At 48.4% G+C, this 23,771-nt stretch overlaps 1 protein-coding gene across 1 annotated transcript in view; it reads left to right on the top strand.

The window, feature by feature from the left end:
* VANGL1 (VANGL planar cell polarity protein 1) overlaps positions 1-15,712 on the top strand; it is a 41,768-nt gene extending 26,056 nt beyond the window's left edge. The window contains exons 5-8 of the mRNA XM_048057963.2: positions 3,779-3,912; positions 7,254-7,386; positions 9,427-9,661; positions 10,449-15,712. Coding sequence (XP_047913920.1) covers positions 3,779-3,912; positions 7,254-7,386; positions 9,427-9,661; positions 10,449-10,709 — 763 coding nt within the window. The 3' untranslated portion in view covers positions 10,710-15,712. The remainder of the gene's footprint in view (positions 1-3,778; positions 3,913-7,253; positions 7,387-9,426; positions 9,662-10,448) is intronic.
* Positions 15,713-23,771: the final 8,059 nt, after the last annotated feature.

Here is a 23,771-nt window from a genome sequence, read left to right on the forward strand (position 1 = left end):
TTGGCCTTAGCATGTCAGATGGCAGCTTTGGGTATAAGGTGTGATTTCAATCTGTTTTATTTTTCCTCCTCTCCACTTCTTAATGTCTTTTTCCCACCACTTCAGGAAACTCAAAGCTGTATTTGTGGAAAGCAGCAGGTCCCAAAGCCGGTGCTTTGATTATACAAACAGGCTGCTTTCCTTATGCTTTGCACCAGTGTGCCGGTGGCTTGTTTTCGTGGAAATCCTCTAAAAAAGCCAGTTTCGGTATCAGTGTAGCAATGTCACAGAAGGCAAATACAAAGCCAAAATGCCCCCTGAGCCACAGAGTATCGTGAGACCTCAAAAACTAAAATCACACGTAGCAACAAGTATGCAAGCAGAATTGTTCCTGACTTATCTTTTGACAGGGGAAAACACTGGCAGTTGTTGCTGCCTTTGTGTCCCAGTCCCCTCCTCCACTTCCTTGGAGACCCAGCAGAAGTGAATTCATTGCTGTTTGCTAAGGACTCTGCTGCCAAATGCCGCCGAGGTACACTACGCTGCTGCTGGATCTGCTTGTTTGCTTTCCCTGCTGGCAGCATGCTGCGACATGGCCTTCTTCAGGAGAATAATAATAATAAACAACCTCAAACTGCACAAAATGCAAACCAACAAAATGTAGGACTTCACTGATAACTGCCTACAAGGAAAATTGTTCTGCTGCTGGCCTGTGCAAGAGGTCCTTTGTCACCTCACAGGTTTTCAGAGTCTGAATTGTTGCATGAAAATGCTTTTCAAGTCCTGATACGCTTGTGTGTGTTCTTGTATTTTGTAGCTATTCCTAAAATATACCGGGCTGCCTTTGCAGGACATAAGGAGGGCCCTTGCTCTGCCCGTCCCTGTACAGATGGTGCAGTATTGAAACTTTCTGTTCCTTTTCCTCCTGCCCCTCCCCATTCTTTTGAATCCGTGCGTGCACGGGAAGTCCGAATTTGCTGAAGCGCGGGGGGCATGGCTGCAGCGAACGGATGTGGTGCTGAGCTCCTCCCGAGGCACTTCTGCAGAGGAAAAAGCCTCCAAGTGCGGGCTGCAGGAGGGCTGCCAGTTTCCATCCCAGGCAGAGCTGGTGTGGGTGGGGAGGAGGCTCGCTGCAGCAGCTTCACCTTGTTTGCTAAGGCAGCGAGGGGTCTGCTCTGCTACAGAAAGTCCCAAAGAGATGAATTTGTCAGGAGGCAATGAGCTTCCTTACCCCTTTGTGCCCCCAGCATGCCCATTGTCACGTCACCCAAGCACCCTTGGTCCACCTCCACTGTGCTGGGGGCATCCCTGTCCCTTCTGGGGTCCTTGCTGCTTCGCAGCTCCCACGTGGAACGGGGCTCTGCAGGGTGAGGCTTCCCCTTCACGTGGGCGAAAAGGTTGAGCAACGCAGCCCAGAAGGCTCTGATTCAGCCCTGCCCTCGCTAATTATGGTCACCCTTCTAATTTTCTCGTCCGCGGCATCTTCTCTTTAATTCCTCTTTAAAAGAGAGCTTGAGGAGTCGCAGTCCAGCTGGCCTCCTAACCTGGTGTGCCAGTGATGGGCTGTATGGGAGCCGGAGACAGGCTGGTACAAATTTGGGAAACCAGGATGTTCAATTACATTTCTCTCTGGAGAGCAGCCCCTCCGTGTGGGTGGCATATCGTGTACGTGGGACTGAGCCTGCACTGGGTTTGCATGAGTATAAAATAACAGGGCTTTAATTTTCAGGGCAACAACAGCTGCTTTTTGCAACGTAAAAGCTTGATTGTGTTTGGGTGTGGGGTGCACACGTGTGTGCCACTGAAGCAGTGGGGTAGGTGAGGTAGGGAGGGAGTGGAAGCAGGGGTGAGGTGGGTGGGGAAGGCTGGCATCCTGGTGATAGCGTTCACCGTGGGGTCCAGGGAGAATGAGTACGGATTAAGGTACATCATTCTCTCCTGTGCTGCATTGTGCCGTGTCCCAGTAGAGCTAGTCGGCCAGAGCACCACCTCCCAAACACTTTCCACTGCTGTGACTGAAGTCCCAGTGCTGCCTGAAATGAGTGCAGTGTGCTAGCAGAGTTTAACCGTTTTCACGGTTTATCTTCTTGTTCCTAGTTGGTCATACTTTTCCAAATGTTTTATTTCCAGACAAATCTCCATTAAGTTTTACCTTTCTTCCTGGGAAGCGGGCATGGAAAAACTCAGTCATGTTTGGATGCGGTCAGAAGGGGGGATATATGCCGCTGACACATGACTTCTTTTATGAAACTTTGTTTTTGAGCTGCAACAAATCCACAGTAGAAATCAGAAGCTTGGCAGAGGGAAATAAACTGGCTGTGGGTGGGGGTTGTCAGTCTGTAGTTCTTTGTTAAAGGAAGATTATTTCCTTGATTAAACAGTGGCTTTTTACTACATATCAGTAGCCGAGCGCTTGAATGGAATAGCTTTTAACAAGCCTGATATGAGATGATATTTAGGACTGGCACCTGGAAAATAAAGCTCCTTTAAGGTGCTGTAGTTGGATGCAACAGACACACACACCCCAAAAAAAACTGTCCTAGAGATGGAATTTGCTTTAAAAGCTCAATTCATCATCTTAAAGGTACACAGCTAATGAAATAAATGACGCTGTACCGTAACAGTGGATGATGAAGGTACACAGTGAACAAGTCTGGATTTGTTCTTCTTTCCCAGAATCTCGTAGTTGGGTTGGCATCTAGACTTCATTCACTGATCGATGGGAGAGGGGCACCTACAGAGTGAGGATGGCGGAGGGTGTGTGTGTGTTTAAATTACTGGGGTGTGATGCAGAAGTTAATATTAGCACAAGGCACGGGAAAATTAAATTGCTCCTCCGGGAGCATGCGTTGAATCAGTGGTAGCGCTGAGAATTGAATTTAGGTCTTAATTTGTTCATGCCTATTTTCCCACGTTACCATCCTCCTCCTGTTTTTTTCCTATGTTGTAACATGTGTGAGAATACCGGGTTGCTTGCCTTATGACAGTCTTTGTTGGTAAGTGTGAACTTCACAATTAACTGGCAACAAATACGTTGGCAAGTTCCCTTATAGTTTCTGTGGGTTCAAAATGAAATTAAATGCGGGTGCTTGGCAAACTCCAGGTCCATGAGTAGGTGATCTCTGCGATTTTGCAAAGGAAAATACCTCTGGGTTAGGCCTTTGCTGCTGGTGGTGTGCCTTCTGTTTTGCTTCCTTCTGTCATCCTTTTATGCAGAGGTGTCCCTTCCAAGGGGGGGGGAATCTGTTCCTGATGCTGAGCCTTGCCAGGGATTTAACAGGCAATAGTGGGATAATTCATTCTCGGGCAGCTGTACTCCTCAGGCAGCGATCTTATCTTGCTGCAAAAGCTGGAAAGATTGGGCTCTTGTCAGAGCTTGGATGGAGGAGATCTGAGGAGCTGCAAGGTGCGGCTGGAAATGACTCAAAGGGAAAAGCATCCATACGGAGCTGGCCCCTCCATCTGGGCCAGCCAGCTACAGTGCTCCTGCTCTGTGTTTTGCCATGCTGCAGGCAGCCCGATGCTTCCCTTTAAGCCCTGTCCTTGTTCAGGGCTATAATCCTCATATTTAGGGGAGGGGAGAGGCATTGCTTGCATCTCAGATGAAATTTTAGGTCCTAGAGAGAGCCTCAGTATCTAATACTCTGTGTGTTGCACAATTCCGTGGGTGTGACAATCTTGTTCCAAATAACATGGGTATTTCTTCTTCCATAAAACTTTTTTTTCAAAAGGAAATAAAAGACCTTGTTACATTTGAGGAGTTTATTTCTTTTTTTTTTTTTTTCTTTTTTCCCCCTAGCATCCAGCGAGCTGCACTGGTGGTTCTGGAAAATTACTACAGAGATTTCCCTGTCTACAACCCAGCGTTGTTAACAGCCTCCAAATCCCGTGCAGCCAAGCACATGGCTGGCCTGAAAGTCTACAATGTTGATGGTAGGTGAGGTGAAATGTAGTCTCTGAAAATGGGTGGGATGGGGAAGGGCTAGGCTGGCCATGCGCTTTGTTATGCACACATTCTCACCTTCCTGCTTTGCCAAATCCCTGTCTTTTGCTGGAAGCTCTCCTAACAGTGCTGAGCTTGCTGGTTCCAGATGACTTTACAGATGTGTTTAGCCCACAATAAGGCTTTTGTCTTTGCCAGGTGAAAAGAGCCAAGTTCTGGGTCAGGCTTAATTATTGTGTGGCTTGACAGCGCTTTTCAGCACCGCTGCTTGTTTTGGGCAGCCTCTGCTTCTTGTCACCCTTGGGTCATCTCCTTGGTTGTGCTAGTACAATAAACACAACTTTTAACCTAGATCAGTTCCCCAGTCGTTTACTGCACGGCTGCTACAGGCAGCATTCAGGAAAGTTAAGGAGGCTCATACCAAAGCGGGAAGAAGCAACTATGTAAGCAGCGGTTGACAGTGAAAGAAATGCTCGTCAGGCTTGCAGCCTTAGCAGTAAATTAGCTATGCTTGGCTTATGCTTGGCCGTGCTTCCGAGTCATCGTGACGCTGAGCAGTTCACAGGGAAATGCCGAGACTGATAACTATCACCGTTGCTGTTCTGCAAACCTGGTGCAAGCTCTTGGGCTGTGGGGATGTGTGTGGGAGGATGGCTGAGTGGATCCATGCGGACACTCAAAGCAGTGAAAACTGGACTTAATTATTTGACAATCTGGAACTCTATCAGTAAAAGGTAGTCTTGATAAGCAGGGTGTGCCCGACCATCACAGCCTCCGTAGAAGTGCAGACTCCTTTGATGGAAGAGCTGAAGTTGCATAGGGCAGCTTTTGCAGTGAAGTGTGGCTGAAGCCCTGTGACAAGATGTGGTAAGACACATCTTGTGCAGCAGTTCTGCACAGAATAAATTAGTATTGAAAGGTTTTTAGAACGGGATGGACTGAAGGGACTTAGCTGGGCAAGGTGGCTCTGTATCTGGCATGTGGCGACTAAAATATGTAGAATATCTGTCACACAGAATCACATGTCTTGGGGTTTTTCCTTTGCCTCAACAAGGCTTCAGTGCGCTGTGCATTTTGTTTTTGATTTAGTATCTCTAGAATTTTCAAAAGCATTATTCTCAGTGTTTCCACAAGCCCGTTGCAGCACTCCAGAGTCCATAAAATGAATTGCAGGTTTAGATCCTTACAATGAGATCTCCCATTTCTGGCAGGTGAAGGGTGAAGGGAAGCAGTAGAGTGGGAGAGGGTTGGGCTTTCTGTGTCTCCTCTGATGCCTGGAGTGAAGAAGCTGGCAGGTGGGAAAGAACAAGTTGAGTTGGAAAGGGGAAGCAAACTGACTTGCTCTGCATTTTTCTAAAAATGAAACCTTGCATTCCAGTTGCTTGTTATTAGCGAGGCCCCATGTGAGGAAAGTGAGGGCTGCCAGATCCCAAGGTGTCTGCACACCATTCAAACCAGGCTGCAGGACATGCTGTTCTGGTTACCAGCTTGCTTCTCTTCTCCTGCATTGCAGCATCTCTTCGAGAGGTGGCAGGGTGTCTGTTCCTGCGGCAGCTTCTCTGGGACATCCCAAGCCTTGAGGAAAAACTGCCAGTCCAGTAGCGTCAGTAGTTTAGGAGATGTTAACTCACAGAATCTGTTGGAAGAGAAGGAACTAGCAGCAAGCTCCAGACATGGCTGGCCAGGCCTCTTCAGTGTCAAGCTCATGAGCCTGCCAGGACCTGAAAGCTTGTGCTTTTCATTCTGGTGCAGTACAGGATCCCTGGGCTGTTCCTTGTGCAACCTTTCTGCCTTTGCAGACGTGGAAATCTCAGGCTTAGAGGCATGTTCTTTAAAGGATTCCCATCCGCTTTGCAAAGAAGAGTGTAGGGTAGTTCTGGCTGCAGCTTTGCTTGGCATCCTGACAGTCTTTTACACCTTCTGTGTGAAGACAGTAGCGCTATTAAAGGAGCTTAATTTGTTGGCAGCTTTTGTATTTGATGTTGTAGGAGCCAGGAAGGAAAATCATCTTGCTGTAATCTCTCTTATGCAGAGTGGGGAGGCTCACCTTCAAAACCTGAATTTCCATCACCAGGCATAGTCAATGAAACATATAATAATTCTAACCCAAATTTGGGAGCTGGTGTCTGCCTCGAGTTGTATCCTCCATTTCAAGGCTGTCAAGCAAAGTCTAAAGTGTTTAGATTCTTAAGAAGCCATCTGTTTGAATGCTTGTCCTTCCCACTACTGAAGTTCAGGCTTCTTTCTTGGAAAGTGGTTTGTGCTTTTTAGGGAAAAAAAAATGTAAAGCTGCACTTGCATGACCAGAATAATTTTAAGCGTGTCTGTGCAATTGATTGGCCTTAACCACTGCCAGGTAATAATGGGCTCTCAGAGCAGTTGAAAAAGCAGCTCTTGATAGTTTGGAGGCAGTCTTAGGCTTCCCTTTTTCCCCTCTGTTGCACAGAAGGGTTGCTAGACCCTTCAGAGGCATCATTTTCTCCCTTTCTATCTCCTCTCTGCCCAAACAGCCAGAGCTGAGAGCTTCTTAGGCCTTTACTGCATTTTAGGGTCACTAGTTAAGGTCCTGTAGAGACAGCTCTGTCATTTCTTGGGGTGTAGCAGAGCCCAGCTTGTAGCTTCTATGTTCCTGTAACTGTGCAAGATCTGTTAACAGCAACAGAAGCTCTGATGGCAGGTGCTGCTCTGAGCGCCTTGAGGAGCTGTTGTGCTCATAGACCTCAGCCTAACCTGTTGCAGGCCTGCTGCTCTGACATATCTGTCCTGAAAAACTCTGTGCTTTGTCTAAAGGTGATCCTGCTGCTTCTGCATCCTGTTTTTCTTCCCCATGTGTAACTGCCTGGAGTTTGGTTTTCGTTCATTCATCTCCATGTCTCTTGACGTTCTTGTGTTTGTCTTTCTCCTCTTTCCAACTCCCTGCTTCTTGTGCTCTCACACTGTCTTGTTGCTGAAATGTGGTGTGTTCCAGCTGCCCTTGCTGTCAAACTGAAAACATATATAATGGATGGTAAGTGGCATCCTTGGCATGTGCATCTTACCTCTGCCCTTGTGTGAGACCCGTCATCCCAACTAACACCCCTCTCCATTGCCGTGCTTGGAGCAGGGAGGAAAGCTCCTCTCCAAGCCTATGCTGTCCGACGGGGTTTCTGCCAGGGCTCGTGAGGGCAGGGGAAGGGTTTATAGCCTTTGTCTGGGACGACAGTGTTGGGGCAGGCCGGAGCTCCAGACCACCTGTGACAGATGCTGTGGGGTGCTGGTCTTTCCCAGCGGCCTTCTGTGACAGTAATGCCCGCTTTCTTGTCTCTTTTTCGCTTGTCCTCCCCTGCGGAAGGCCCAGGTAACAACGCCTCGGGGCAGTCCCGTGCCATGATCGCAGCCGCTGCCCGTCGCAGAGACTCCAGCCACAACGAGCTCTACTATGAAGAGGCCGACCACGAGCGCCGAGTTAAAAAACGTCGGGCAAGGTAAAGCTGTTCCTTCCCCAGGATTGTTTGTGGGTGCTGCTCAGCCTGTGCCTCAACCGTTCATTAGAGGCCTGGTTGTGTTGGGCTGGCTGAGCCTGCTGAGAGGGAGGGAGTTTTTGATTAAGGGCTGGGGCTGGCTGTAAATCTGTTGCAGAACACAAGCATATGAAACCCAGATGCACAAGGGACAGTGACAGCTTGCAACTAGAGTTATCTGAAGAAAATACGTAAGCAGAGCTCGTGTATATTATGCCAGATAAGCTAATGCAATGTCACGGATTAGGGAACAGTCCAGTGCTTGACAAATCCATAGTTACTTGCTGTAGGAAGTCCCATTATTTCCCCCATGCTTAGGCTTGTCATCTCAGCTCAAGTAATCCAGGGACAGACTTGGTTTTGCCTCTTCATAGGGGAAGAAAGAATATTTGTGCTTACTGGCAACGAAAAGAGGCGGTTTGGCTGCCCTTTTTAAATGAGCGGGGGGGGGGGAGGGAAAGACATGACCAGAACTGGCTGTGTTTGATTTTGGAAATAATGTTTTCTGTCAGTCACACTTAGGCTGCAGAGTTAACGCTTTGGTGAGGTGACCACAGATGGTTTGTGCCTCTGTTTTTTCAGGAGCTTGATGACAGTTTGTAGTTAACACACCTAATGGTTCGAGGGAAGTTGCTTACAGGCAGGCCCCCCTGAACTGAGCTGTGTTTGGAAGGAACGTGCAGGAACTGGAAGGAGCTGGCTTGTTTTGTGTTTTCTTTTGGCAGTTTGTTTATATTCTGTCGGGAAAGTGCTGGCACAGTGTGTCCCCATAGCCTGATTTGGTCTGACCTGTGCTCCTTAGCCGCTGTCTGTTAGGCTCTCTTCCAGTCTTGGAGTGGTAGGAACTTAAATTTTCCTTACCGTGCAGTGTAGTGTCCTAACTTGGGCACATCCCTCTTGCTCGATGAGTTTGGTTTGAGCAGCTGCTTAGTCAGAGGAAAGCCATCAGTCACTAGAAGGCCAGATGTTTCAAAGAACGAAGGTCAGAGCTGCAACAAAAGGACATAGGGAGATTAGAAACTGATTTCCAGTTTCCCCCAAATAAAATTGAAATTTGTAGGGGTCAGGGTTTCTCATGGTGTTCTTCACATGTGGTCCGAATGCATCATTCTGTACCTTTGCTTGTCATGAGGCAGCTTCTCCCATCTTTAAGATGCATTGGGTACTGGGGGCATTGTAGACAGTGATTGGTGACTTGAGTGGAAATCCAGTGTGAAACAAGTGCTGTCTAGAGAGGCAGAAGAGTTTTGTTGGGTGGCTTTTCCATTATTGTTCCTTTTTCCTCATTGACTGCAGTGTAGTCCCTCGCTTGTTAAATTCTATTGGGCTAACTTGCAAGCGTTGTTCGGCATGTTTGCCTTTTTCTGGTGCAGTCTTGGTGTTTGCTCACCTGTGCCAAGACAGGAATGGCTTGTAGAAGATGTCTTTGGCTGCAGTGTTAGCAGTGAAATGGGGATCTCATTAGCGTTCAATGGAGAGTTACAGGGCAGTCACCCAGAAGCACGAGGACTGTACCAGTTGGTGTAAATCAGAGCAGACCACAGCTTGTGAGCGCAGGGAGAGTCTTAGAGCACTCTGTGTCCTGGGTCATGCTAGTTTATGGCCAGCCTCTTCCTGACTTCAAGCTGCTGCACTGTATGCTGGAACTGCTGCTTTCAAAGATGCGCGTTAAACGCGAGGGCAGCTGTGTCTTGTTCAGTTCGTGCAACTGATGTTTATGCTGTGTTGGCAGAACCAAGTACAACACTCAGGCTTTTAAGGTCTTAATCCTGGTTTATGACCCTCAGTTTCTGGATGGCTTGAGCAAGGAAAGGAAAGCTGCTGTCTACCTCACAGATTGTCAGCAGAGACAATTTTATGTAACTTGTCCGATGGCAGACAGTGAGTCAGTGGTAGACATGGGAATAGGAGCTTGTAAATCATGACTCCCAGGCTCTGCCTTAACCACAGACCCATCCTACCTCTCCTCTTGTGACTTTTGCTGTCCTGATTTTCTTTCTGCAGGCTTGTGGTTGCAGTAGAGGAGGCTTTCACTCATATCAAACGCCTCCAGGCAGAGGAACAGCAGAAGGCTCCAGGAGAGATGATGGACCCCCGAGAAGCAGCCCAGGCAATCTTCCCCTCCATGGCAAGAGCTCTGCAGAAGTACCTTCGCACCACCCGCCAGCAGCAGTACCACAGCATGGAGAGCATCTTGCAACACCTGTCCTTCTGCATCACCAATAACATGACACCAAAGGTAACGAGTTTTTTAATGCTGGTGCAGGACGGAGGGATAAAGGTACAGCTCGTTTGTGTGCACACAGAGCAGGGAGTTGTTGGGGAAAGTGAGTGGAGATTTTTATGGTTGCTGTCAGTGATACAATCAGCACGCTGTAGATTGCATCAGGTCTTAAAGGGAAAGGGTGTTTCCTATGAAGCACCTTCTGTCTCTTCTTAGCTGCAAGTGCCTGTGAGATAATTAGCTGTTTGTTCTGATATCCTGTTCAGCAGTGGAGTATCAAGGAAGTGTCCAAGACAGTGGCCCTGAGTCAGGGACAGTTTTCCCAGCTGGCTTATGGTGGCATTGTGATGGAGCTGGCGACATGAAAAGCACTTTTTGGGGGGGTCTCCTCCACAGTGCTGCATTTTGGATTGGTTCTAATTATAGCCTAAATCTCTGTCTGACAATGCTTCTAACTCGTGGCCTGCCTGGTCAGATGTCCGTTTGTTGCTTCATGCCCTGACTGACTGTTGAACTGCAGATGCAGGAAGAGACTGAATGATGAGGAAAACGGGTCACGCGATCCCACAGTGTCCTGCCTCCCTCCCTCTGCCTCCCCCTCCTGAAAACAGCCACCATCCTGCAGAACGCACCCCAAGGGCAGAAAAGCAGGATGCTCCTGAAGCGCAGGAGCTGAAATAACTTCCAGCATTGCAAGCTGCAGCTCACAGAGCTGTATATAGCGACTGAAAGAGAGTGTCGAAGCAGACCGAGTCATGGGGCTGCTGTTCCCCTGGTGCTAATGTGTTCGTTTTCTTGCTAGGCATTCCTGGAGCGTTACCTCAGCCCTGGCCCAACCCTCCAGTACGACAGGGATCGCTGGTTCTCCAAGCAGTGGACGCTCGTTAGCGAGGAAGCGGTCACAAGCGGGTTGCAAGACGGGATTGTTTTTGTCCTCAAGTGCTTGGACTTCAGCCTTGTTGCTAATGTGAAGAAAATCCCCTTCATCAAACTCTCAGAAGAGTTCATAGACCCTAAGTCTCATAAATTTGTCCTTCGCTTACAGTCCGAGACTTCAGTCTAAGGGATTTCGAGGGTGGGTTGTTTGGGGATTTTTTTTTCAATATTGTGCTTTTGGGTTTAATTTCCCCAATGCTGACTGAAACTGGCAGATGATGGACCAGTAATATTTGACCATCTGCACTTTATTTGGAAAGGGGTGGGGGGAGCTGGGATATCTTATCTAGAAAGAAATATCTTAAGAGGCAACAGGGTGACTTGGCTCGGTTAGCTCAGCCTTGGAGACAGAACAGATTTTTTTATTTTTTTTCCCCCCTTTCCAGGCATGTTGTAAATCTCACGCTCTCTTTCTCTGCACAATTGCAACGTCTGTATTTTTGTTGGAATGCTGCCTTACACCGTGTGCGCGTGCGTGCTCCTGTGTCTCTGCTACCTGTAGCTATTTCTGAGAATACGCTGCTCGCCTCTCCACCATAGAGATCTGCTTGTGCAGGTGGTATTTGCAGTTCCTTTTTTACTTAGGAAGGAGAGGGTATCAAAGACTGGGTGTGAGAGGTTTTTATTCTGTCAGCCACATAACCTTAAGACAAACTTCTGTTTTTTTTCCTCCTATTCTCCATGTGCCCTCTTATCAGTGCTGGACCTGTGTGAGCATAGTGGGGTGGTTTTGCTGCCTGTTTCTCAGTCTCTGTGAAGTTGCTTGTCTCGAACTGGATCAGCCTATCTTGCAGCTCTTCAAAAAAAAAATTTTAGCGGTGCTTGTTAGTGAAACTGGTCTGCATGACACAGCTCCCTTTTTCTCTCTCTCTCTCAGCTGCTCCATCCCTCCTGCTTACCCCCTCCTTTGTCAGGCCCTCCCAAGGCTCCCCATTTCTGTCCCTTTTTGCCTGCCTTTCCAAACGTGTTTCTCCAGTCATGGTCCCCTCGGGGTCTGCCTTACCGCTTTTTCCTCTCACACCTGCAGGGGTTGCGCGTTTGCACCGGGGCAGAGTAGGTAAGTAGCCAGCTCCTTCTCAGACACATCACAGACCCCCCTACGCCTGGCAGCCCCTTGGAGGGGAAGGAGAGCGTGCACAGTAATGTGTCCCTTGCTCTCCAGGGGCTTCAAGTGCGTCTGGAGGACAGACAGGCAAAAGCACTTCCCTCCTCGAGGAGGGGAGCCAGGGAAGGGCTGGCCTCTGCCGACTCCCCTTGCTCTGAAGAGCTGCTGCGATCTACAAACGCTGCAACATGTCCTTCTTTCCCCACCTTCAGCTGTAGCTGAAAAATACCAAACTCTGTCTGAATGTTGAAAACCTGCCTACCTTTCTTGGCCTTTCTCTGCCGTGGGGGTCTCTCCTTAGTAGCGGGACAGCCTGCTGTTTCTCTGCTTTTGTGAGACTTGTAGCTCCTAAAATTGCAGTTTTGTTTCGAAAGCCTTCTTTGCCCATCAGTGCAGCTTTTCTGTGTGACTTTTGTCATTTGAGTTTTATGGGGTTTTGAAAGTTTTCCTCTTAAAGATGAGCTTAAGCCAGCGTCTGATTGCTGGCATAAAGCATTGCCCTTCAGCCAGGTCCCTCCTAGAGCCTCCCAGCCCTGTGGTGATGGATTCACCTGTGTGAGTGCAAAAATGCTCAGTTCACCCTGCCCAGCCTTTTGCCATGCAAATATCTGTATCTAGCAGGAGCTGACCTACCTTCCATGTAGATGTCTTAATGCAAAGGGCCCCCATGTCAGCAAGGTACAAAACCAGTGCCTTTCACTGCGAGGGTGCATCACTTTCAAAAGGGGGAGGGGGCATATAGTATCTCACATATAGCTCTCCTAAAGATGTATGTATCTGGCTTTTAAGATGTGCATAACCAGGCAGGGTGGGAGAGACTGGGAGTAGCCTGGGAGACTGTGGTGCACTTCTGCTTGTGTTCAGGCTACTGCCTGTGGCTGAATTGGCTCGTCTGCACGCAGCAAGAACAAGAACCACTGTGCTGGGGGCTTGGGCGTGCCGTGAAAATGGGAGCACCTCGATTCAGGCAATTCTCTGTAAAACTTTCCTTTCCCAGGATTTCCTCCACCACCCCTTTTCCCTCCCCCGCGAGGGGGTTGTCTGACGGTATCTGCTCAGGAAACTCGTGTCTTAATCCTTAATTGCATTGAATCCTTAAGCGCACAGAGAACCAGACGGAAGCAGTGTGTGCTCGCTCTGCACGCTGCGGTTCGGTGCTGCCTTCTCTGTCTGTCACTGCAAAGGACTCTGTCAGCAGGGGCCAGCTCTTGCATTAAACATTCTTCCTGGTGTCGGTGTGAATGCTTTAGCTGATTAAAATCAGAAGGAGGGAACTTCACCTCTCAAACGGTCTGCTTGCTCTAGAATTGCAGCCTGTTAGGGGGTGAGGACGTGCTACAAGGAATCTGGACTCCTGGGTATTCCCAACATTTTTTAATATTTTATTTCTTTGGATTTCTGTCTGGGGGCTTATTTCCCTTCCCCATGCAAAATCAAGGGACCATGATCATACCTACCTCACTGGGATGTTGTGAGGCTAAACTCAACTCGTCGTGAAGTGCTTTGAGATCCACAGATGGATCTGTGAAGTCTGCAGGAACTCAGGCTCTGTATAAAAATACTGAGCGGTGAGAGCAGACTGGTTTGTTTAACTCTGTTTATAGCCAGCTAATGAGTAAGAATCGAGTCACAGGGAACGAAGCTCTGATCCAAATCCTGCAGTCCTTACTTCTGTAGAGCTTGCCAAGAGCTGAGCGTAAATAAGGCCTGTGGGGTTTGCCAGCCAAACGCAGGCTGTTTCCCTCTGAACGCCTCTCCTATCCTGCACCATCTCCTTGCACGTCCTTCTCCCTCCTCTGTCCCAGCCTGTACGCTTGTATCTGACTGGGAATTGATTTTTAGAAATCAGGTCGTTTGTGAGACCCCGTTTGTGGTGAAGTTGATGGAGAAGAACCTTAAGCTGGACATCTTTCACTGACGGGCACACCATTCAATAAGGTGCCGTGTTGCCTAGCCAGGAGAGGTGTTGCTCCGCTCCTCTCTTCCGTGTTGTTTTTCCTGTGACTCTTGAGAATGCTGCTCAGACAGTTTAAAGGCTCAGATTTGTTACAGCCTAAATCCAAAACCGTGCTGAGATCTTCCAAAAATCAGATGCAACTAAGACATTCCGCTGCCTCAGAGCAGATGGAAATGGCTGTAGGTTTCCACAAAGGCTGACTCTCTCTTTCATGGATAAAGAGTGAAAAATTAGGATTTCTTGCAGCTTCTAGGATTGTGGGGATGGATGTTAGACCCTTAATACCCTGTCCGTCCTGGGTGAAGGTTGTAGGCACATCTGTTCGCTCCTCGTTGCCTCGTGCCTGCACCTATCCTTGTGTAGGGTCTGTGGGGCTGCCCCAGGTCTCCAGCTCCATTCCTCTTTGAGAGGGGTCTTGGAGAGAGAGGCAGATGCAATTTCAGCCTCTGGCGTTCTGCTGCCTCTGAAGTCTTCCTGCCGGCAGCTTTGGTCACTCCGTCCTGCCAGCAGCGTTCTTCTGAGCTACCTGTTGAGGAAGAACAAATGCCAGGTGGGGTGGGAAGTGCTGGGCTATGGTTTGGAGCCTGGGGACATCTCATCAGTAGACACAAGTTTGGGGGAGTTCTGAACAAATCCCAACCCTCAAGGAGCCTTTCCCCTTTACCTTTGGGACGCTCCACACAAAGCCTAGGGAATCGGCTGTTCCCAAGCGTGCCAAAAGCTGGGGAGAAGCAGTTTCTAAAACTGGCCATGCGTTAAGTACCTTGTAAAAGTCTTGCTTGAGATGTGCTTGTTCCAACATTCGTTACTGAGGGAAGTGGAAAGATCTATACTATGCTAAATGTGGAAACCTACTCAGGCCAATTTCATCTTGCTTACAAAAACTTGTAAATCTACCCTTTTCTAATGGTAAATCAAAAATCTTGCAGTCTTTTGGAAAAATGCTGTAGTCTGGTCCCAGGCTCTGCTGTTCAGTTGTGCTTAGCTCTGCCCTGCCATGTGAGAGGTTCATGAGACATTTGTACAGATGTCTGTTTTCTCATTCAGCTTGTGTGTCTATGTGGCTTTTTCCCTTATAGGTGTATGCATTATACATGTCTAAAGCCTCAAGCTAGGCTCGGTGGTTCAGTGTTTAAATTGTGTGAAGAAGGAAGCACTCTTGGGATCAAACTGTTTTTTTTTAAAAAAAAAAAAAAAAAAGGATAAAAAAAATCCTGTTCTCCTAAAAGAAAGGGCTTTGAGCCTTGAAGTCTCCTACAGGAATATGCATCCTTCTGCGTTCAGGCTGCCGCCTCAGATAGATGGTGACCAAAAGTTGCTGCTTCTGACTACCCTGGGGCTGGCGTGGATCTCGGTGGGTTTCTCCTGCACCGGGTCCCTCCAGCACCAGCGCTTTTAGCTGCCTGTCTGCTTCCCTCCGAGAGGCTGTGGGTTCGTCCTCGTACCGCAATGCAGCCCCGCTGTGGGTGTGCTCTGCGAGAGGGGCAATCCTTCCCCACGGCTGCTTCCGTGGGCACCTTGCACCAGCGCCGAAGGGGCTTGGGAGCATCCCCTGCCTGCACACGGGGATGCTGGGGCTCAGCGCCCGCACGGACCCAACTGTGAAGGGATCTTACACTCTTCTGTGCCTGTTTCTTTGATTCAGCATTATCGTGTCTTGGGGAAGAGGGGGGTAAACCGACTCTCTTCCCGCGCCCTTTTTGGATCACTGTGTAATACTCTTTTTCTACACAAACTGTGTATAGTAAGATGGGTTTTGCCAAGGTTTTCTAATTAATAGACACTAACCAGCATTTTTTTTTCTTTTTTTCCTCCTCTTTGCACATGTGACTTTAACTGCGTTGGTACATGGTCTTTCTGTTCTTTTCTAATTGTGAACTTAAGCAAATTCCTGGTGTCTGTGACATTAATGCACTGTGGGTCTAGCCTAGTAAGTTGTTCTGTTCCAAGCTGGGTTCTCTTAAGTTATAGCTGGATGGGTTTTTGTTGTTTTTAAACTGAAACATAAAACTGTTTTACACTTTGCATATTTTGTACAGTAAAATTCTGGAAATAAACTGAAACCAGATTTGATTGTCCCACTCCTTCCTCTCATCCTTTCAGACCAAAAGGAAAAAAAAAAAAAAGAGGTGGTAGTTCTGGCCTCCAAGCATTCTTTAGCTGCGCCCGGGAGGGGCCCCACAAACATGTGGTTTTACCTTTTTGAGGCTGTCTTTTGTCACCCTCCTCCTAGACCCTTCTGATCTGCCCTGCCGCAATAAAATGCAAACTCATTTATCACTCTCAAAATAGGACCAGTAGGTGACTGCTTTGAACACCTGAAATCTCAAATGATGGAGAGTAAATACAGCTGGTGAGGGTGTGTGTGGTGGGGGGGACTGGGGCTGGAACAGGTTTTTCTGCCTGCTGTATTCTTTGCTGGTTTGCACACAAATTACCAAGTGTGGGATTCGTGCCTGAACTCCTTATTTGGGCCCAGTGGGGTGGAGGAGTGGTGAAGCAGAGCCAGCAGCGCTCCTTGTTTCGGTGGATGTCAGCCTGTGCTCTGTTTAAAACGACTGTCGGGCTTCTCGCCCCAAAAGCACGCATGGGTGCGGCTGTCCCCACCTCCAGTTTCCATAACCCAAGTGCCAAGAGCTCTGAAAGACTGTGCCCGAGGAAGCTTGGCGTGGTAGCAGCCTTCCCTTGGAGGTCTTTGGTAACCTGCTCTTCAGGACAGCACATTTCCATGGGGGATACCTGGTCTCAGTGCTGTGCACCGCAAAACAGGTCTTCTCCATGCCATGGTCTGCTGGAAAAATCCACAGGATGCTGCAGGGTGGTGAAAAACATCCCAGCAGTTGTTGAGATAAGCAGTATGTGTATAAACACTGCTGGAGAGAAACATCCAAATGGGTAATTTTCTGCTCGGAAGGGAGATGAGTGTATTTGGGCTACACAGCGGCAAACCAAAGCCCGGGAGGAAGCAGGAAGGGTGGGATGGGGGTGTGCTCAGTCCTGCCTCCTGCCCTCCTGTGATCTCTTCACTTTTGATCCCTGTCCCTTTATCCTGGCAGTGCCCAGCACTGGTGTCCTGTCCTGGGCCTCCTGTGGTGCGGCTCCCAGAGATGGGCAGAGAAAGGGGGGAATTACACCGCTACCACCCTTGGGTGCCTACAGTGGGTGTGCAGCCATGGCTGGTCCCCTCCTGCCCCTTGGAGGCAGACCTGGTCTGTCGGGCTGGAGCTGTGTTGGTAACGACACGATGGGATCCAGCAGTAGGTGCGTCTCAGGAAAGCGTAAGAACCAGGAATTTGGCACAAATGAGATAATCACCTCGCCAGCCTCATCCTCGACACTTAGCCTTGAAAATTTTGTCTTTGCATACGAGTTCAGCGGGCTCGGTTTAATTTGCGGCTCAGTGCTGATACCAAACCAACAGCCGGTTGCTGCTGTTGGTTGTGCTTTCTCTCCTACCGTGGCCTGTGGAAGCTGAAGGAAGGAACAGGCTTTGCTAGAGGGACCAGTTCCCTTGGCTTTCACCCAGAGCTCAGGAATCTGAATCATAAGGGGCTGTGGTGTGTAGCTCAGCAGAAATTAGAGCTGAGGGAGCTGTTTTGGTTTGGCCAAATCTCTTGCTGGAGTTGCAAGGGTCTTTGAGGTGTGAGGGAGTCTTGGGTGCAATAGTAGGGCAAGTATTTACCCACCCAAACCTCTGACAAGATGGGGAAGGAGGCACCGACTAGTAAACAATGCTTGAAAGAACGGGGTTTGCTGAACACAAGGTAAGCACCTTGCCCTTGAGGGAAATGCCAGACTGGGGTCACTTGGGAAGGAGAAGCCTCCTCTGCAGCCCTCTTCCTGGCCCTAAGAGCAGAAGGCTTTGCCTACCTGAGACAGCATGGCAATGACTACTGGGGTAAAGTCTTTGATGCTGAGCAGGGCTGGTATCCAAAGCTTGGCCTAGTACGTAATAAGGTCTACTGACCACGGTAGGCGATGGGACTGGGCCTCACATTTACAGATGGTGAAGGAACATCAGCTTTGGAGAATTTGGTGGAAAGGGACGGGGCAAAGGGGCTGTGTACAGTCTGGGTATAACAAATGGGTTAAGAAAGCGATTTGTCACTTATCTGGCTCCAGAGTCTTGCGTGAGGCACTAGCAATGCCTCAACATGCAATCGTATTAGCTAAGTAAATAGTTTGATGAAACATCTAGCTGCGGAGGTGAGCAGGACTTCAAACCTCAAAACAGCTTCTACCAGTGCTGTGCATCAGCTCTGCAGTCCCAGACCCAGATCTGAACTCCTGGGAGGCGAAGGGAAGGATTGAAAGTGAGGGCGACCAGGGCAAGAGCTTGCAGCAAGCCAGGGGCGCCGGGGTGGTGGGAGGGGAAGGGGATCTCTGAGCAGGATGCCGTGTGTCACAACAGCGGGCAGGAGGGGAAGGCAAGCTGGGAGTTGTCCAAGCTGAACGCTTTGATTTGTCTTTCAACACTGCTCCTGCGTTTATGTTGGACCGGGAAGGTGATGGGCTAAGGTTACAGTCCTTTCCGGTACTGACAGTTAATCCACAGGGGCAGAGGTGTCCGTTCCCTTTTCATGTGAGCATCCATGCGCTGCTGAGCCAGTTGGTGCTGAGAGAAGAGGGAGCAGTGAACGCTGTGAACGTGTTTGCAGATGGAGGTAGGGATAGTTCAGTGTGGTGACTGCATATGCATAAATCATTATCAGCCAGGTTACCCTGGCTGCTTTGAAATGCTCCAACAAGTTTTACAGCCCTGCTGTCAGCTTGCGTGTTGTTAGTAAAATGGAGAGTACCTCAAGCAGAAAGAAAACTGTTTCCCAGTTTCTTGCCCATCTCCCTGTGCCCCTCCAAAATGCACTTGGAGAAAGTTTCTTTTTTCACAGCAATTTATACAGTGGTCTAGGGTCAAGTTGGAGCCCACTCCAAGACTGCCATCCACCTCCAAAACATAGAGCTGATCTTCCTTCCCCCTCAAAATCTGGAGAGATGAACAGGGTGAAGAAGATCACTTCTGTGTATGACTTGGCTTGCTCTGGTCCCAGCTCAGCTGATGCAAATAGCCTGGGGAAGCCATGCTGCCACCTGCCTGCCTCCCAGAGCCCATGAGTCCTGCCCACAGGAGGAGCAGAATGGCTCTTTGCCGGTGGGGCCACGGCCAAGACAAAGGGAACAATCGTCTTCGGGCTCTGTGTGGGCAGCACTCTATATGCTTTAGCACAGCAAGAATGGAGATAACTTGTTTAAGTGCATTTAGGATGGCTTAGCGTGGCCACCTTGTTTGTGGATCAAAATATGGAGGAAGGAGCAAAACCTCAAGAGAAACAATGAGGCAAGCAGGAGGCAGTGCGAAGTTGGTAGAAGAGACCTTGGAGAACAGGGTGTGTTTCTTCCCTCCAGCATCCTTAGGAACATGAAGGTATGATTTTAAAAACAGAGACACCATAGATTGCTCTAGGCATAAAACTACTCTGTAAATTGCAACATTTTATGTCTGGTTTTCCAAAGGTGAAAATCAGGCTTCGAAATGCTTGGACTTCTACAGTCTTGGTTTTCCTTTTTATTTTTCCTTCTTCTTTTTAATACTCAAAACCATAATATGAATAATAGCTTCATACAAGCGGAGAGAAGGGAGTTCTTGATAAAATGCATTCAATTCAGCCTCTGTGGAAGTGTTAAGAGATGCTCAGAATTTCTTAGCTCTTTGGACCTCCCTTCAGCACAAGTCAGATGCTGTGGGCATGCTTTAAAAGAGGGAACAAGAAGGAGCTGATTATATCTGCGCCACAGATGTGAAACAGATCTGTAAATCTTTTAGCTTCTATTTTGTAAAAGCTCATTCTTGAGTATTCATAATACCAGATCCTACGCTTGATTATAGTTTTGCTTTGTAAGTGTTTGAGAGAAACTGGTTTAGTAATTCAGTAACTAGGCTGTGGGAAGCTTTGCAATTTCCTTCAGTGATTTCATTTTGTGGAGACTAAAACGTTCTTCAAACTTTTAGTTACTTTTGTCACTCAGTAACCTCTTTTCCTTTGTCACTAGCAGGAGTGGGACTTTGACACATTGGATTGAATTTGAGAGCAAAATCCAACACCAGGCCAATCTCACTGGTCAAGCATCATTTAATCTTTACCTGTGTTACTGATGGAGGGACCCGATTCAGGTAAGTTCTCCTCCGAGCACAAGTAGAGGAAGTTGCCTATGGCCATTCGAGTCATTTGCCACCCACAGCCGACAAAGGGCACAGTCAGGACAGCTGATGGTCTTCTCGGGCAGGTAGTTGTCTTTCCAGCTGCTGCTGAACTATGGGATAATCCCTCAAGCGAAGTCCAATTTGTTTAACCCTTGAGGCTTATTTCTTGTGTGCAAAGCTTTGCTGCTCGCCTGGTTCTCAGCTGGAGTAGCAGAGTAATTTTTTTTCATTTGTTTTATTATTTTTTAAGAGTTTAGCACTTTTTAGACCTGGCAGAGAACGTTTTCCTGGATCAGGGCTGGGCCAGGAGGGCTGGATGTCAGCGGTACCAAGGGTAGGGAATTGGATCATGGGCAGAGGAAGCTGCAGCGCAGTGGGTGCCACACAAGTCTTGGGTCTCAGATAGGACTCAGTCTTGCTCATGCAGCCTCATAATTGGGGTTAATTACCCTTCCTGCTGAGCTCGGTCACTTCCATTGTCTAGCAGGTGGCATTGTTCTGCATGGTGCAGATGTGCCCGAGGTGTAGAAGTGGCTAAGCACTACACCAGGATGCAGCTTGCTTTGCGTCTGAGGGCCTTGGTGCTTTGTTGTCTGTTGTCCCTCTTCAGCCCCCCATATCCAGGCATCAGTGTCTGACTAGCTGCGTGGGGCTTCCTCAAAGCCAAAGCTTTGCTGGGGCAGAGAGAGATCCAGATGTAAACCTACCCCATTTTCACAGGACTGCAAGACTTTGGCAGCCAGGAAGTGATACGTTCCTGTCTAATTAATTGTATCCCTGGGAATAAAAGCCAGTGTTTTTTTGTTTGGCCGTGGTAATGAATCCCTGAATCATTTCTTAGATAGGGTGTGTGGACAGACACGGAGAAGCAGCTGGTACCCACCTGTTCAGGGACAGGAAACAGCCAAGAGGTCTGGTTTGACAGCACAGGAGACTCACCACCCCTATTCTCAGAAACACCAGCAAAACTGCTGACCTCTAGAATATGAAGCAGCCTGTGACTTCCAGTGTGCCTCCCTTGTCCTCTCCTTCTGGAGCTGTTTCCCCATGGGCTGACACTGGCTCAGAGCAAGTTCTGGCTCACAGAGTCTCTCCAGCAGTGTCCTCATGTCTGCTGCAAAGGCAGAAGCTTTCTCCTCTGTGCTTCTGCACCACAGCTCTAGTCTGTGTTTCTTGTTAGGCTGCCCTCCCCCTTGATTGTTAATAGCTCAGACCTTGTTTAGCAGAGGAGTGACAATGAAAGGACAAGAACTGAGCAGCTGAGGAGCGGAGGGACACCTTGAAGCTGTTCAGTGCTCACAGTTGTGTCACTGCAGCCAGCATGGCTCAGGGAGGGCTGGAGCAGGGCCTTGTCGTGTCCCCTCTTACCAGGCTTGGCCAGCAAGGCCCAGGGGGTCTGGTTGAGCACCCTAGGCCTCCCCTGGGTAGCATGGGGTCATGATCACAGAATCATGGAATTACAGAATAGTTTGGTTTGTTGTAAGGGGCCTTAAAGATCATCTATTTCCCTCTGCCATGGGCAGGGACACATTCCACTACACCAGGTTGCTCAAAGCCCCATCCAACCTGGCCTTAAACACTTCCAGGGACAGGGTGTCCACAGCTTCTCTGGTCAACCTGTTCCAGTGCCTCACCACCCCCATTGTGAAGATTTTCTTCACTATAACTAATTTAAATCTACCCTCTTTTACTTTAAAGCCATTATTCCTTGATGGTTCATGGGTGGTGATGGTTCATGGTCCAGTGGTACAGCACACCCAGCACCCTCCCACGTCTGAGGAGGTAGCATACAAATTCACGTTCTTGCCATGTGTTTCTTGGGAAGGGTCCTCACCATCATGGGGGCTGGTAAGGCAAGGGTTTGGGTACTTGGAAGTGACTGATCAGCCTGAAGCAGTCTCAGTTGGATGAGGGTGTATTTCATTGTACATATTAAGATCCATTTAGTATAAATATCTAACTAAAGCTTAAGATTTTTTTAAGATTTTTTTTTTTTTTAAATAACAATTAAGAACTGTTTGTTAAGACAGGGAAAGTCTTAACAGACTTGCCTGTGGAAACACTCAGTGCTGCCCACGTGCACAAACACACTTTTTTTTTAAATAAAGAAGGTGATTTTTTTGCTGGTTCCTCATCCAAATGTACTGGCCTTTGCTATTGACGTGCCAGTTGTGTGTGCTTTTGTCAGAACAGCCCAGGACCTCCCCACTCCTGAATTTGCCATGCGTTCGACAGCAAAGGAGCTTTTTCGCTGGGATGAGGGAGGGACTCTCGTTTCACGTGAGCCATCCTGCACATCCTAAGGACCAAGTCAGCCTGGTCTTCAGCTGTGAGCGAAAAAGCCATCACCCACCAGTACCTCCCAGTGCTCTGGGTGTAGCCATTGTAAGATGGAGGAGGCCGAGGTCTGCTGGTGCCAGTATGGACCAGCAAGCTGTTTTCACTGGTCATATATTGGGAAACTAAAATATTTTAGTGGTTTTGTGCAGAGCTGCCCCCACCTCATCAGACATAACCCACAACACTTGGGTATCTTACCTGTCCCTGCAAGGAAGGCACTCAAATTCAAGTTGCCATTTCCTTCGTGAGGGGCCTTGCCTTGTTCAGTGGTTCAGTCACTGCAAACGTGGGTGCTAGGGGCAAAGGGGAGAGACTTTGCTGCCTGCCGTTCTTCACTGCTGCAATCCTTCCTCTTCTGCAACACCTTTTAACTTTTTATGGGTTTATCCCAAAAGAAGGCGGTCAAGAGGACTGGGCACTTCTGGCTGTGTAAGTAGAAGATGAAGATAAAATGATCCTCTTTGTGGGCAAAGAGAACTAGAAGAAACTGTAACGGGACGAATGGAAGAGAGAAAGAGGGCCCCATCAAGAGTGGCAGCCATATGAGTGGCAGCCCTTTCTCTCATAACTCAAGGGAAATTTTCCATAAATCACCAACACCAGGCCATCAGCTGCAGTATGAGCTCAGACTTTCTAGCATCTTTATAAGCCTAAGCACAACTAATTTATTTTTTTCCCCAAAGCTCTGTTGCTTGATACACTGAAACATATGTGTGCCTGTGAAACACCTGTGCACCTGAACACATCTGCAGTGCTATTTGCAGGGTCTGTATCTTCTAAGTTATGTCCTCAGAGCATCAGATGCGCACAGGGCATATCAGACTAGAAGGATATCCTGTGTGGGAGGAGACGTACTGTATGGAAAGTACACAGGCAATTGGGATGCCCAGGGACAGTGCCATTTGGGAAAGGCAATAGAGTAATTCTTCATTATTCTTCATGTTTATAGACAGTGATGGGACTTTGCAATGACTGACCTGGTGCTGCAGGGCCTTTGTAGGCTGCTAAAGAAGTTACCATGTGCAGGATAAAATCTTGCACACTTTACTCCTGAGAATAGCCCCAGGGTAAAGATAAGCATGTACTTTTCTCTGGTGAGCAACATAAGCAGCATTTGTCCCTTAATCACAGACTAAGAGACTACTAAACTGCCAGTTTAGCCTGTTCTTTTTTCTTACCTATGTGCATGAAGGAGTCTTGAGTCCAGCTTGCTCCCTCTCTCTCTAAGCTGGGGTTCTCCAGCAAACCCCTGGTTGAAATTATTTAAAGGGAAGAGCAGAAGGCTGGTGCATGGAGGAGGGAACATGAAAGCACACTGCATTTCAAGCCTTCCAAAAGTCTCCATCCACCAAGTCCTCTGGGATGGGCCCGAGTTGTTCTCAATGCCAGTGTGAACACCCCCATGGTTTCCCCAAACACACTTGGCTTGAGGCTTCCAGGCAGTGTTTATGCATCATAAAGAAGCAAGAAAGGGCAAACATATAATAGCTGACTTGGGGCTTTGCTATCCTGTCTATTAGTCTAGCAGATTGTGCCTCAGAAGTGCTCTGTTTGACTGTTTGATCTTCAATGAGGAGGTAGCACAGCC

The sequence above is a fragment of the Anser cygnoides genome, chromosome 1 (genome assembly GCF_040182565.1).
Source record: "Anser cygnoides isolate HZ-2024a breed goose chromosome 1, Taihu_goose_T2T_genome, whole genome shotgun sequence".
In the NCBI taxonomy this organism is placed as follows: Eukaryota; Metazoa; Chordata; class Aves; order Anseriformes; family Anatidae; genus Anser; species Anser cygnoides.